The sequence below is a fragment of the Brachyhypopomus gauderio genome, chromosome 2 (genome assembly GCF_052324685.1).
Source record: "Brachyhypopomus gauderio isolate BG-103 chromosome 2, BGAUD_0.2, whole genome shotgun sequence".
NCBI lineage: Eukaryota > Metazoa > Chordata > Actinopteri > Gymnotiformes > Hypopomidae > Brachyhypopomus > Brachyhypopomus gauderio.
The window spans coordinates 47,279,605-47,293,908 of NC_135212.1; the positions used below are offsets into that span (position 1 = coordinate 47,279,605).

Here is a 14,304-nt window from a genome sequence, read left to right on the forward strand (position 1 = left end):
AGGAAGGACAAAGTGGAGGAGTACTGGACAACAGACCCCCTATCTGAGACTCCCATTTTTGCCAAGGTTTTTACTCAAACGCGGTTTCTGTTGCTTCTCAGGGCAATGCACCTCTCCAGTATGAGTGGAGGCCAAGGGTCAGTTCTGAATACTCACAACCACACGGTAATCGCTCATCTCAAGAGCCGCTTTGGTGAGCTTTACCATCCGTCGGAAGAGCTGCGTATTCAAACGTCTTTCTCGTTGCACGATGCTGCTCTTTCTTGCCAGCCATCAGAGCAGTCCAGTGCTGGCATCCAGCTGATGGCTCTCTCTGATGTTAAAACTGACTATGTGCTCAACTTTGAGATTTGTACTGGTTATGGCTCTTCAGACTCTGGCATGGCTGAAGGCAACATGTTTTCTGTGTCCATTACCCTGGAGTTGGTAAGGCCTTACCTTGGGAAGGGCCACGTGCTCTACACAGATGATCGACACAACAGTCCTGGCCTGTTTCGCTACCTCCACAAATTGGGCACTAATGCCTGTGGCCCCGTGCGTCTGGCATGGATGCCAAGCTTCACCGAGAACCTGGAGACAGAGTTTCTCCACACAGACTTGCTGTTGGCAGTGAAAAGGCGTAATGTGGAAGACTTGCCACTTCTATCCTCTGTTCACAGCACGAACATGGCCATAAACTGTGAGGGAGAAGAGGAACCAGAGTGTGAGACTGACTACAATCGGGCCATGGGGTCATCCAAGCATCGAGTTGTGCACACCGACTATGCTGACTTTGGTGAAACTCCACTTAGATGGTATCACAAAATTCTTCTTCACTTAATGGCCACCACAGTGCAGAATGCCTTTATTATCTATCAGAGCCTTTCAAAGAGTACAACCTCTTTCCATGATTTCCAACTGAACTTGATCAATCAGCTTCTCAAAATGAATCATCTTGAGACGGGAGAAGCCAGGACCTTTGGTTCAGCAGTCGACACCCCTATGCGGCTGACCGGTCGGCATTTTCCATGGCCTGTGGCGCAGGATAGCATCATCAACTCCTGGTGCTTTGTGTGTCAGAACACAAGTACTAGAGCATCCCAATTGGTGGAAACAAGCTATATGTGTGCGGAATGTCAGAAACCACTGTGTGCAGTGCCTTGCTTTGAGATCTACCACACATCAATAGACTATTGACGTATATCTCCTGCATCTCTTGTCCTACCTTTTTCCATAGAGGACTTAATAATATTTGCTTGGTAGCTTGTAATAATGGCAGGTAGATTTTATATGCCTTTTGTAAAGGTTTAAGCCATTCATCTTCTAAACCTATACTGTACATGCTTTACAAATCAGCATGTTCTGTGTATTTACTGAATTCATGTTGTTCAAATTTCAGTTTCATAGTTTTAGATACATTTTACATACCATAATAAGACATTAAAACTGGATGTTTGCAAATCTAAAGATTTAACCAAAGTGTAAAAACGACCAAGAAGTAAAATTACCTGGAAACCCTCTCCAAAAACAGCTTTTGTGTTTCACAGATATATGTACATGTCTAAGTGTTAGCTATAATATTGCCCTATGTAATATAGAAAAGATTCTTTTTCTTTGTTCTTCATGCTTTACTAAATAAATCAGTGCGTTTTCATTGTGTGAACTATGGATTTAAATTTATATCATGTAGGTTTTATTCATACTGTATAAAAATCTGTATGTTACATAGCATGATAGATCATAGACTACCTGTTTTTTATTTTATAGTCTTAAATCATACATAGCATAGCTTTCTTTGTGTTAAGGACATTGATGAATATGATTAAATCATTTCAGTTTATTAGTTGGTACTAAAACATAACAATAAACTGAATATTTAAAAGATTGTTTGGACTTAATCCAAGACTTATATTTATTTTACAAATTAACGTAATAGTTATGGGGGAATATACATTCGTATAACCAATTCGCGTCTTTTTTTAAGTACAAATGACCAAGATAGCTACAATTTTACAACGCTGAATAGACGATCGATATTCTGACGTCGTCAAGGTAGTCACACCCCTAACGTAAACTGTAGCTGACTACTGAAAACCGTCGTAAACCGCCCTAACAACGTTCCAAATTACGGCCCCGCGCCATTTTAAGAACCACTGCACGACGAACAAGAGAATCACCGCCGGATGGTCTTTAACGAAATTCGCACATATTAGCGTCGCCGCCGATATAATACAACGTTGCAGGAATATCTTGGTGCCGGACCTTTGTTTTTAAGTTACGACCGGACGTTTTATGCGGGACTGAATGCGGAACTGAGGTAACGTCTTCACACGAGGCAGCGTATGGAAATGTCGCCAGCTAGCGAACCTAGCCGTTAGCTCCCCAGCTAGCTGTTCGCTACCGACCAGCGAACCTGCCTAACACGAACCCTGATATTCGGGGATGGGTTTCACTTTTACACTCGTTGTGTACTCGTTATATAAAATCATACGAAACCAACGTGTAATAACTAGGAGGTTGATCTTATTTCGACGACTGCTAAGTGGTCGATGGCTGTCTTAAGCAGCTAGCCTGGCTGAAGCGCGGTGGCGGTGCGCGGCCACACGGTCCACGCCGCTAGCGGGCGCTGTAACGTCTTCATTTCCACATCCCCCTGTTCCCCAGTTGTCTATATATACTGAAAACGGCCTGGATGTGCCGTTTATGTGCCCCGTGTTTCGCATTCTTTATTGCTGGTCCTATTTTGGGCCCATGTTTAGTAACATTTCGTGATTAATTCCTCGTTTCTGTCGATATAACTGCAGATCGTTTGTTTCTAATTCCAAGCATGATGATCTGGATGTGAAGTGGTCGTTGGTCTTGTGAAATCGTGACATCAGGCCACTAAAACGCCGTGCGATTTTAGGTGAACAATGACGCAGTTTTTGCCTCCGAACCTGCTGGCGTTGTTCGCTCCGCGGGACCCGATACCGTTCCTGCCGCAGCTCGAGAAACTTCCCCACGAGAAGCACCACAATCAGCCGTACTCGGGCATCGCTCCCTTCATCAAGCACTTCGAGGTAGTCTAACGAACTGCGAAGCCTTGTGTATGTGCAACTGTTGAATGATTATGTTGGCGAGCTCTTCAATGGCGAACATGATCTTGTTAGGACTTCTCTTTACACATTTTGGAGAAACTCATGATACACGCACAAATAATATTCATATATATAAATATTATTAGGACCCTAGAGATGCCCCGCCACCTACCAGAGCCGAAACACGAGAGGAGAGGTTGGAGCGAAAGGTGAGACATTTTTGAAAGAGTTTTGTGGATTTTATTTGTATTTATGTTAATGATATGAAGACTGTTATGGAAAGGTAAATGCTCTCTTTGATGGAGTTGTGCATTGTTCTATAAATCACAGAGGCGTGAAAAGATGGAGAGGAGGCAGATCGTGGTAGAGGAGGAGCTGAAGTTGTGTAAGTTAACATGGGATTTAGGTGTTTGAAATGAAATGTGCCATATTTTGTCAATTGTGATTTTTTTTTTACACCCCAATCGAAATTTGTCCTCCGCTTCTAACCCATCTGTGCAGTCAGAACACACACACACACACACACACACACTAGTGATTACTAGGGGGCTGTGGATCACACATGCCCAGTGCGGTGAGCAGCCCTAGCCCGGGGAGCAGTTGGGGTTAGGTGCCTTGCTCAAGCGCACCTCAGTCAAGGCCTGTCTGGGAATCGAACCCACGACCCTCCGGTCACAAGACCAATTCCCTAACCGCCAGCCCATGACTGCCCTTGTAAACACTTAACAAGTACACATTCCAGCGTTATGATCTTGCTCACTTCGTTTTTTTTTTTGTTTTTTTAACAGGGGATCCTCACAATGATCCCAATGCTCAAGGAGATGCATTCAAAACCTTGTTTGTGGCTCGAATCGTAAGTATTGAATTGTGTGGCAGTAGTTACTCAGATATCCAAATATTTCTTTTGGCTTCTCTTACAACATGTTGGTTTTGAACAGAATTATGATACAACGGAGTCCAAGCTGCGTCGTGAGTTTGAAGTTTATGGTCCTATCAAAAGGGTAAGCTTGGCTTCTGCGTGCTTGTTGCGTTGTCTGACTTTTCTTCTCTGCCCATGCTCATGTCATTAATTTTACCCCCTCTAGATCTATATAGTATACAACAAGAGGACGGGAAAACCACGTGGCTACGCCTTCATTGAGTATGAACACGAGCGAGACATGCACTGTGAGTATGACCGTGCTCGTTTCTCCAGTGTGATTAAGTGCTGTAGCATCAGTGTGTACACACTATTCTTCAGAAGTATTTAAAAGGCCACTTGTGAGAACCTCTGAAACGAGTCCTTTGGGGTTGTTTGCCTACACATAGTCTGTTTTATTGCTGCTTTTGTCTAGTGCCATTTCCTCTAACCCATCAGCACAGGTGTGCTTGCTCTATTACACATTTAGCTACTCTAGGGATGTATCACTTAATAGTTTAAGAAATGTTATCCATCTCTTCACAGAAATGTGCACAGCAAACGTAAAAAAAAAAAAAACAAACAAAAAAAGGCTGTGCCTTTGGAGAAGTCAACGACCCTTCATCGTGTTTGTGTGTCTGTGCGTGACTGTCGGTGTCTTGATCTCCCATCTGTGCCCCTATGCGGAGTATTCTCTTCCCTGCCTGTGTGTTTGTGTCGCATCAGGTGTGAATGTTCGAGGTGCATTACACATTGATATGGGAAGGGGCTGGGGCAGGACTATGGCTGTTAGTCCACTACACACACGTTCTGATGAATGTTGCCACTGTATGGCATCTCTAATGTTCAGGCAGTGAGACACATAGGAGTGTGTGTTTCCGGCAGAGGCGGCGACGGTAAGCTGAAGGCCAGGCCTTCTGTAGTGTCAAGGTGACTCCAAACCCCGTACACCTGTCTGTCTGTTCAAAGGAGTTGCGGTTAACGTCAAGACTTTTTATTTTCTTTAATACCGTAGCTCAGGTGAGATCATGATGAGTGACGTGTTGCAGCGCAAGTCCATGCAGTGTATTAATTGTGTGTTGTTCTCGTTGCTACTGCAGCCGCCTATCTCTGATGGCTATTGGCCAGAGCTGGCTTGCAGATCATGCTGATGGTTTTGATACATCTACACCCTACTACCACAGCTCAGTATATGGTTGGTATGATGGGTTTGTATGATGGGTAAGATTCTTTTCCACCCTCATCTACTTCCAGGCAGAAACAAGGTGCGCGTTCACTCGACCAAATTGTGTTTGCCTCTTCTGTGGGCAGGAAGGCGACGCCGATGTTTTTGGTCACTGAACGTTCCTTGGGTTAGGCGCAGGGAGCAGGTGCCTACGGTCAGCCTGTTCCCTCAAAGCCACTGCACATTGATTTGAAAGCCCAGGACTGTACTCTGCAAAATTTAGACGAAGTGTTAAAAACTGCAGTGAAAAGTACAGTGAGCTGTTAAGTGGCGGCCAGGGTCGGATATCTTATCGAGGACTGAAAGACTTGAGAATGAGGCTTGAGCTTGCGTTAGATCATAGTGGTCTTAACCAGCGTGAGGAGAGGAAAAAGTTCCTTCTTTCAACTCCGTTGGATGCTTGGCTAGTTAAAAAGAAAAGGAAAAAAGACCCTATGTGGTACTCCACTGTGCTTTTTTTTTTTTTTTTTTTTTAGTTAATTTTACATAAATCCTTGAATGTGATGTATTGTGAAATAAAGGTTGCGTTCAGAGCCTTCTTGGCTCAGACCCCTTTACACAGCTGCAGAAAGATGTTAAGTTTGTATCTAAATCTTACAGAGTATAGCTGTTTTAATTCTGATTATAGATGGCTTTAATGGAATAGGTTAACCAAAGGCAATCCGGTGTCAAGCAGAAGCACTAAGCAATGAAGCTCACTCAGACTAAGGTGGATAGTTGTTGAGCTCTTTAAACATAGCATGCAGAAATCAGTATAGTGAAGGTCCCATTTCAGTTCTAGTAATGAATTTTCACCTTTCACCCACATATTCGTAATTTAATATCTGATCCAGCACTGACACCAAGACTACGCTGTTCATGCCCCTTCAGAAAAAAACATTTTTCAACTGTTGAATTGAAACTTGAATACCATAGTGCTTTTTAAAAAACAAACACCCCTTAGCTGTCAGTAACTAGACTGTCTCTGTATCCCTTATAAGTTTGTCACCCTCCCCACCCTCCCCCAGAATGTGCCTTAACTTATACAGAAGTTTAAACCAAATGAAATTGTTAGATGCTTGTTAGATCTTCCAACACGCCTTGGTGAGACCACCTGGATATGAACCTTAAATGTGCATGGGGGTTCTTGGTAAGGCCCCTGGTTTGACGAGAAAAGGACAGGGCTAAGACCAGCTTAATAAACAGGAGTAGAGAGGGTTGGTGGTAAGGCCCTCTGCTTACTGACAGGACGTCTGATGGACTGAGGGTTTGTGGTAAGGCCCTCTGGTTGTGATGTGTAGAGAGGGTTCTTGGTAAGGCCCTCTTGTTTTTTTTGCTGGAGTTGAGGGTTGTTGGTAAGGCCCTCTAACTGAAACAGATTGGACAATCTAGGGAGACACTTGAGGGTTATTGGTAAGGCCCTCTAACTGAAACAGATTGGACAATCTAGGGAGACACTTGAGGGTTGTTGGTAAGGCCCTCTAGCGGAGAGATTGGAGTGGCTAGGAAAATTGAGGGTTGTCGGTAAGGCCCTCTGAACAGGTTAGAAAGGCCTCTTTTTTTTCTTTTCTTCCTGCTTCATCCGAGATGGCTGTGCTCGACAGTGCAGACCAGAGTAGCTTCGTGGACCTCATCCAGTCCAGCTGAGTAAAGGATCCCATGTTTTCGTTTATTTTTAAATCGTTCCACATTTGTCCCAGTCATTGCTGATTGTGCCCAAATATCGAACATATCGAAGTCCAGACTCCAATTTGACTCAGCAACAGGAACCAGCAGGCTACGTTTCAAGGGGCTATGTCAACGATGGGTCCCAACCTTGGCCAGGTATTATGGTAAGGTAGAATTTACAGGTAATGTGGTACGATGGAGACAATGACTTCTTCACTGGCTTAGATCTGACTCTTGGATTTCTGGAAAGAGAAATGATTACACTGGAAGTTGAGGAGGGATATGCAATATGGCACCTCGGATGCATGTAGTGTTGACGAGTACAAAATGTCAGTTCGAATTGTTGAACATGGATTGTGTTGAAGAAAAACAGTATCTTAATGGGGCCATTCTTTACTTAATGTATTTATTTTTTGGTCTTTTGTGCCTTTGTCTTGATGTGAGGGTGTGGATGGTTGTCGGTAGCTTACCCAATAATGCCCTTTTTAACCGTGTGTGTGTGCGAGAGAGAGAGAATGTATTAATGCCCCCCATCTGAAGGCTTTACCTGGCTAAAAACTGTTTAATTACATGTGTATATATAGAAAGTGAACATATTGATTATTCATCTATCATACAGTAGTTTTTTCCTGCTTTGTTTGATTCAAAGGTATTTTCTTATAGGTTTTTAAACTTGTGTTCATGGACGTGAATAAATTGTAGATTCATTGTTTATGAAATCGGTGTGCACTTGAACATGTGCTTTTTATTGGCTCCTTTTATTTTTTTTAAACTCCTAAAGTTTTTGTGCCAAGATATATGACTGTTTTGTAATATGTTCTCAGTACTTCAGTCTTGGTCAGTGTTGTCAAGAATTGATGCACTTTACATTGTAATGTTCTCCAAGCCATTTTAAAAATAAGATTTTACCACAACTGAAAGTGTGTATAATATATATTATAAATACAATTATAGGTTAGCAGTTCATTAAAAAAAAATGTTAGTTTGGCTCTAAATGCTATGCAGACACAACCTCTGATTAAATTATTATATTGTTTAATTGTTAGGACTGTGTAGGCTAATGAGTGAGTTCTTAGAAGAAGTGTCTAGTCCCAGATGCAGGAAGGTCAAAACCCCACAACTTCTCATCCACCTAGGATGCTCATTTTGAAGATTCTGATGTAGGCTGAGAATTGAGGATAAGAAAATCATAAATATATTCCAGCTTTGTAGTTAACCTTTGGCTTTACCATTAAAAATACTTAATACAAACAAACAAACAAAATCCTCCCAATGCTGGCTAGTGGCTGAGGCTTCCTGTCTCGCTCCTGTCAGTTAACTGAGGTAAGCCTGTGCCTTTTAATGGCTGTTTGAATTAACATGGGCATCAGACTGTATCTACAGGTAAGACATCACCTAAGCAATACTGCATCGTGTTCCCTCTCCTCCCCTTCTCACTGTCTCCTGGTTTTGTCGCTTTTCCCCCCACTCCATTCTGTCTTTTTCTCCCTCTCTTCTTCCATCCCTTCTACGTTTCATTTTACCACTTTAGCTGCCTACAAGCACGCAGATGGCAAAAAGATTGATGGGCGGCGAGTGCTGGTGGATGTGGAGAGAGGTCGCACTGTGAAAGGATGGCACCCCCGCAGGCTGGGTAAGGAACTGCATCTGGCAAATATTGGTTACTGTCCTGGTTTTAACCAGCCTTTTCTGGGATTAACTGGTTTTTATATATAGCTGGGATTTTTATATAGCTTTAAGTTGAGTAAATATTTAAGCAATTACAAAAATGTCTGATTGTGACTTTGATTGTTCAAGTAGTTCCTCTAATTTCTTTCCAAGGCGGGGGTCTGGGTGGTACCCGGAGAGGTGGCGCAGACGTTAACATCAAGCACTCTGGCAGAGACGACACCTCCCGTTATGATGACAGACCCATTGGGAGGTGAGTGTGTGTGCGCCACTCCGGCCTGATTTCACCCCCTCTTCCTGGTAAAGCTCGTCTTGACCGTCTGTCCTTCCTGTTGTGTTGCAGTGACCGCGACCGTGACCGTGGAGAACGGCGTGAGCGGAGCCGTGAGCGCGAGCGGGACAAGGAGCGCGGTGAACGCCGGCGCTCCCGATCCAGGGAGAGGCGCAGGCGAACACGCTCCCGGGAGCGCGAGAGGCCAGTGCCACCGGTCCCCGAGGAGCCGGGCAGCGGCCGTCGCAGGGAGAGGGAGCGGGACAGGGGGGGCGAGGCCGAGGGCAAGAGCCGGGAGAGGAGTCGTGACCGCGAGCGAGATCGCGAGCGCAAGAGGAGGAGCCGGAGCAGGGACAGGAGGAGGGACAGGGAGAGGGGGAAGGGTGGCGAGGAGGGCGTGGGCGGCCTGCCCGACGGCATGATGGGAGAGGGAGGGGAGAGAGGCCAGGAAGAGCCGAGCGGGGGTGAGCCTGGGCGGGGCGAAGAGGGAGGCCCGGAGGGAGAGGAGCGAGGGAGGGACCGGGACAGGGAGAGGGACCGAGACCGTGACAGGAAGCGTAGCCACAGGGATAAAGACAGAGACCGAGACAGGGAGAGGAGACGGGACCGAGACAGAGATCGCGAACACAAACGGGACAGGGGGGATCGTGAGCGGGGCGGGGAGCGGCGGGAGGACAGGCACGCTCCGCTGCTGCCCCCTATGGGTGATCATGAAGGATTGGGTAATGGAGGAGAGGAAGGGGAGGAGTCTGTCCCGCCACAATCTGAGGAAGGCTCCCAGGACGGGATGGGGATGATGATGGACCAAGACTCCATGCAGTCTGGGGAAGGCTACGGCTCCAACGAAAATGGATACAGGATGGACATGCAGGGTGATGAATATTAGTCACATTAACCAGATGGGCTTCGAGTATATACCAAGGTCATCACATGCAGTATATGTGGGGAATTTGGGTTTGTTTTTTTTTTTTTTGTATGTTTTTTGTTTTGCTAGTCCCCTCTTGGTCCACAAGGCCTTGGAGCTTCTGTCCCTGTGGTGACACTGTCCACGTGGAAAGTGAGAGCATCTTTAATGTACAACTAGGTCTGAGAGCACGGCCTCTACAACGAGCAAATGTCTTGAGGTTTGAAGTAGGAGCAGCTGAACTGCAGTCAGCCTTTATTTGTTTTGGGTTTTTGTTTTATTTTTTCTTTGGGGAGGAGGGGGTTCCAGAATCAAATTAACATGGCATAGATTGTATGAAAACGGGTCATGGACTCATGAATTTCCTTTTTCAACCCTTCAGCTGTAGTGCTGTATTGATAAAAACATTCACTGCTGTGCTTGTTTGCTCACGCGCAGTATAAATGTTTTATACACTTATACAACACTTACACCTGATTTAAATGGGCTAAATGTAATGATTGACTTCATTGCCCCCCGGTCCACTGCAAGAATCATTTCAAGGTAAGGTGCTTTGATGGGTAAGATGTAGACTGTTGTATATTTTATTTCTCTATTTTTGACTCGTCGGTTGCTGAAATGCTCGGTTGTATGTTCTGTTCGCATTCCCTTACGTTGTGGATCATTTAGCAACGTCCCCTCTGTCAACGAGACAATTTGCTGTTCAATAACTTGCCATAGATTGACAACTTTCCCTTTTGTTTTTTTTTTTTTTTTTTTTTTTCGGCATTCTGTTTTGCATCTTTCTCTTTTAATAAATAATCCCTTTTTTAAATTGACCTCCATGACTTGTCTTGTATGCACTTTATTCGAGTTAGAATAACGAACCGGATTTTTTTTTGTCTCTTACGTAGAATGTTGCGTAACTCAATAAGGCGAGACTCGGCGCACGCGGACACGCCACTTGGCACGCGCGCTCGTTTGCTCTTCCCACCCGGCTGCGCGAGCGTTACTAAACCACGGCCAGTTTGGTACTACAGCTGAATTCGTGCTACTGTACTGGCACAGGCATCGCTCCGGTCTTCACCGCAGTGTTAAACGAGTATCTTAATGATGTCATCGTATTATCATACGGGAAAGGAGGCGGACATGGCGGCTATGACGGAACCACTGTGTTTAGAAAGAGGTAGGCTAATCCTGCAATGAAATATTTAATTAGCTCCTTGGACGTTATAACTGAGTATAATACTAAGAATATGAACCGGGAATCCCGTCTTTGGTATTTATTTACTTGTTGTATTTAGCGGGTACTAGTTTGGAATGGTGGTCACTTGTGACCTGGGCATGAAGTAGCCATAGGATGAATGGACACCGCCTGCACATCATTCGCAGTGTTCACCCTACCTACGTGTGACCGCTTTGTTCTCCCGGTGAACATGCCGTGTTATACATGTTCCTAATGACATTAGCTATATTAAATGTTAACAGTTCGCATGGATTCTGTACCTGGTATAATTAACACGGTTTACGTGGCTCTTATCTGGCTAATCGCCTCCACATTTAGATTGCCTACTAGATTAGTTCTTCCTTTCCAGTAATTTTCTTGCCCCTATAAACACGTGCATTTGACTGTGGACCTATAAAATGCATTCAATCTTTGCATTAAAAAACAATCTTCATTTCCATCTTCCAATATTTCCATTCCATGTGTATGATGGCAGTGTTGGCCTCACACTTCCTGCTCTGTGGTCTTTGGCCCAGATGTGTGTAGAGTGATTGAGCTGTTGGACCGTCTGCAAAGGAGTGGCGAACTGCCGCCCCCCAAGCTGCAGGCCCTGCAGAGAGTCCTCCAGAGCAAGTTCTGTGCTGCCATCAGAGAGGTGGGCTTCCCGCACCGCCCATGCCCACACACCTGCTGCTGCGATGCTCTGGCCTTCCACAGAGAATTCTGCTTCACAGTTCTTTATTTATCCTCAAACAAGCACTATTTGTCTTTAAAGACGATGTCCAATCCAACAGGTCCTTGGTTATTTGGGACTTTGTCCTCTAAACCTGCTTTTTGGCTGCCCTTAATTATGCTATTGTTATCCTCTTTAAGATGTTGGATGCTCCCCATTAGACTCCCATGTGGGTGGGAGAGGTTTTAAATGCAGGGAACGAGTCACTGATATGGCTGCAGTGTTCTATCTTTATTCCACACCTCCACAGGCACCTGCCACCGCCTCTTCTGACAGCGTGTCTCCCATCTCTCAAATTGCCCTTTCACTATGACTTGCAACTTGTAGCACTAGGGCAATTTTGAGTTCATCATTGTTTACAGCTGAAAGGGTTGTGCACAAGCACAAGACAGATATTACACTTTACTAACCAGTGCAGAAGGTCCACACACACACACTAGCTAATTCCCTGCCCCTGCCTGGATGACTGACCACACTCAAACCTACACCATCCAGCTGTCTTTTATGGGTCCAAATTGCCTTTCTGTCTCTCCCCCCTAATAGGTATATGAACAGCTCTACGACACCTTGGACATTGTGGGTGGACCTGAGGTTCGTGCTCAGGCAACAGCTAAGGCAAATCTTTCACTGCAGTATTTTTGTATAAAAAAGTATAGAAGCTTTACTACAGAAGTAAATATAGGCTTCATAGCCAAAGGTGAAATGTCATTGTGAATGTGAAATCAATGCCAATAAATGATGCATCCATAGAACGTTTAGAATGCACGTATAAGCCAGTCTATACTTATGACCATGAAAACCTGAGTTGGTCCTCTTATATAGATTGTACATATAGGGCCTATTGGTTCTTATTTTCCTTATGTCTAATGAGGCTTTTATGGTCTGTGTCCAGTGTCTGCTTTGTCTTTCACATGGTGCTCTTGTTCCTGGCTCGCGTTCCACCCACTCTAGGCCACCGTAGCTGCCTTTGCAGCCAGCGAAGGCCACGCCCACCCCCGCGTTGTGGAGCTTCCCAAGACGGACGAGGGCCTGGGCTTCAACATCATGGGAGGGAAAGAGCAGAACTCTCCCATTTACATCTCCAGGGTGATTCCCGGGGGTGTGGCTGACCGACAGGGTGGCCTGAAGAGGGGTGACCAGCTGTTGTCTGTCAATGGCGTGGTACGTAGTGTGGCCGGGGTGATTTCAGTTCAGTTTTTCAGTGTCCACTGTTCTTCCTCTACATGTACGTGATGTAGTCAGTTACCAAGACAATAATATTTCGCCACAACTGTTCTCCGTTCTGTCTGCCCTATAATTCCTTGCTCACAGAGTGTGGAGGGTGAGCATCACGAGAAGGCCGTAGAGCTCCTGAAAGCCGCACAGGGCTCGGTGAAGCTCGTCGTGCGCTACACCCCAAAAGTGCTCGAGGAGATGGAGGCCAGATTTGAAAAGCTTCGCAGTGCCAGCAGGAGGCGCCAGCAGCACACCAGCTACTCGTGAGTGCGTTCCTGCCTTCTCGGTCGCGGTAGCGTGCTGACGACGCCACAGAACGGTCAGCAAATGTTTACGTGCAGTCTGGAGAAGAGAATCTGTTCTGCTGTGACGGATGCTAATGTTCATCTACTCTCTTGTGTTGTGAATTATACCGTGTAAATGCCGTGTAAATTCTAAATTAAGTGTCCTCTAGTGTCCATATGGTAACATAATGCTTCAGAGTGAGACTTAATTTATTGTTTCTCCTTTCCTTTTAACATTACAGGTCTTTGGAGTCTCGGGGTTAACCAGCCCTTTAGCTTCTGACTAGCCTGCTGCTCACCCCATCTTGTGATCCTCCAATGGGAAGACAGAAGACTAGCATTGACCAGGAGATGGGCGTAGACCTGATTTAGATACGTTATTTGTATGTTAGTGGAAAGTTCCCCAAAACAGTAGACCTCAAATGCACTCTTTCCCCTTCCCATCTGTAGGGAGAGACTGCATAGTGTATCCAGTTGGAGTATTAATTTATTTTACATTTGTGTGAAAACAGCCAACTATATATCGTTCAGTATTTGGTAGCAGAGAACATAGACACAACTACAGCAACGATCTGATGTGAATACAGTGTGTTCAGCTATCAGATGCATGCAGATCCACACCTCCAAGGGCTCTCTGTGTGTGATTCAAGCTGCTTTGTCTGTGAGATTTTAGTAAGGAACTGGATGCCTTGAGCAAGAGCCGCTCACAATTCATTTATTTGTAGAGTTGCAGTTTTAGACAAAGTACATATAGCAATCTCTGGAGTTGTGTCCTAATAATAAGGGTGAAATTGTTACTATACAAAACAGTATAACAGGCATAGACAGCTTCTACATATTAAAAGAACTCCTGACCTCACACTGGTTGAACACAAAGCTTTACTGTATGAATCCTCTGATAAAGGAACACAGTCTGCCTGTCTGTATCAGCAGGTGAATTGGGTGAGTGTATGAGAGAAAGGTGTTATGTAAATGTTGTAAATATGTTTACTGATAGTTGTCATTCTGTCTACAGACTGTCCTTGTGATGTGGCATTCACGAACCCGTTGGTTTATTCATTTATTCCTACAATAAAGTCAACAATCAAACCCAACAGTCAACCCGTGTTATCTGTTTATTTATTTGTCTGGTGGAGGACTGAAATTGTTTGTGTGAATGTAATGAGCATTAGATAACTCGACCATGTTCTAGGTTCGAG

At 44.9% G+C, this 14,304-nt stretch overlaps 2 protein-coding genes across 3 annotated transcripts; both read left to right on the forward strand.

Moving 5' to 3' along the window:
• The first annotated feature begins 2,099 nt into the window (after positions 1-2,099).
• On the forward strand, positions 2,100-10,488 carry snrnp70 (small nuclear ribonucleoprotein 70 (U1)). The gene is made up of 10 exons (XM_076997076.1): positions 2,100-2,296; positions 2,885-3,038; positions 3,203-3,265; positions 3,387-3,441; positions 3,845-3,909; positions 3,995-4,057; positions 4,142-4,223; positions 8,358-8,459; positions 8,648-8,747; positions 8,838-10,488. Exons 2-10 carry the CDS (start codon positions 2,892-2,894, stop codon positions 9,649-9,651), a joined length of 1,491 nt encoding a protein of 496 aa, XP_076853191.1. The 5' UTR covers positions 2,100-2,296; positions 2,885-2,891; the 3' UTR covers positions 9,652-10,488.
• Positions 10,489-10,593: 105 nt separating this feature from the next.
• Positions 10,594-14,206, forward strand: lin7b (lin-7 homolog B (C. elegans)). 2 transcript variants are annotated; one of them, XM_076997083.1, is made up of 6 exons: positions 10,594-10,834; positions 11,410-11,528; positions 12,150-12,197; positions 12,558-12,767; positions 12,918-13,084; positions 13,348-14,206. In XM_076997083.1, exons 1-6 carry the CDS (start codon positions 10,759-10,761, stop codon positions 13,367-13,369), a joined length of 642 nt encoding a protein of 213 aa, XP_076853198.1. In that variant the 5' UTR covers positions 10,594-10,758; the 3' UTR covers positions 13,370-14,206. The 2 variants fall into 2 exon arrangements, with proteins under 2 accessions (XP_076853198.1, XP_076853197.1); XM_076997082.1 differs by having other exon boundaries at positions 10,599-10,834; positions 12,150-12,221.
• Positions 14,207-14,304: the final 98 nt, after the last annotated feature.

What these genes read in the sequence shown, in the direction of transcription:
- snrnp70 (XM_076997076.1), top strand. Translation starts at nt 2,892, where the DNA reads ATGACGCAGTTTTTGCCTCCGAACCTGCTGGCGTTGTTCGCTCCGCGG. An exon ending in CCTTCATCAAGCACTTCGAG is followed by an intron (nt 3,039 to 3,202) that starts GTAGTCTAACGA and finishes AAATATTATTAG; the next exon opens with GACCCTAGAGATGCCCCGCC. An exon ending in AGGAGAGGTTGGAGCGAAAG is followed by an intron (nt 3,266 to 3,386) that starts GTGAGACATTTT and finishes TATAAATCACAG; the next exon opens with AGGCGTGAAAAGATGGAGAG.
- lin7b (XM_076997082.1), top strand. Translation starts at nt 10,759, where the DNA reads ATGATGTCATCGTATTATCATACGGGAAAGGAGGCGGACATGGCGGCT. An exon ending in TGTTGTCTGTCAATGGCGTG is followed by an intron (nt 12,768 to 12,917) that starts GTACGTAGTGTG and finishes CCTTGCTCACAG; the next exon opens with AGTGTGGAGGGTGAGCATCA. An exon ending in CAGCAGCACACCAGCTACTC is followed by an intron (nt 13,085 to 13,347) that starts GTGAGTGCGTTC and finishes TTAACATTACAG; the next exon opens with GTCTTTGGAGTCTCGGGGTT.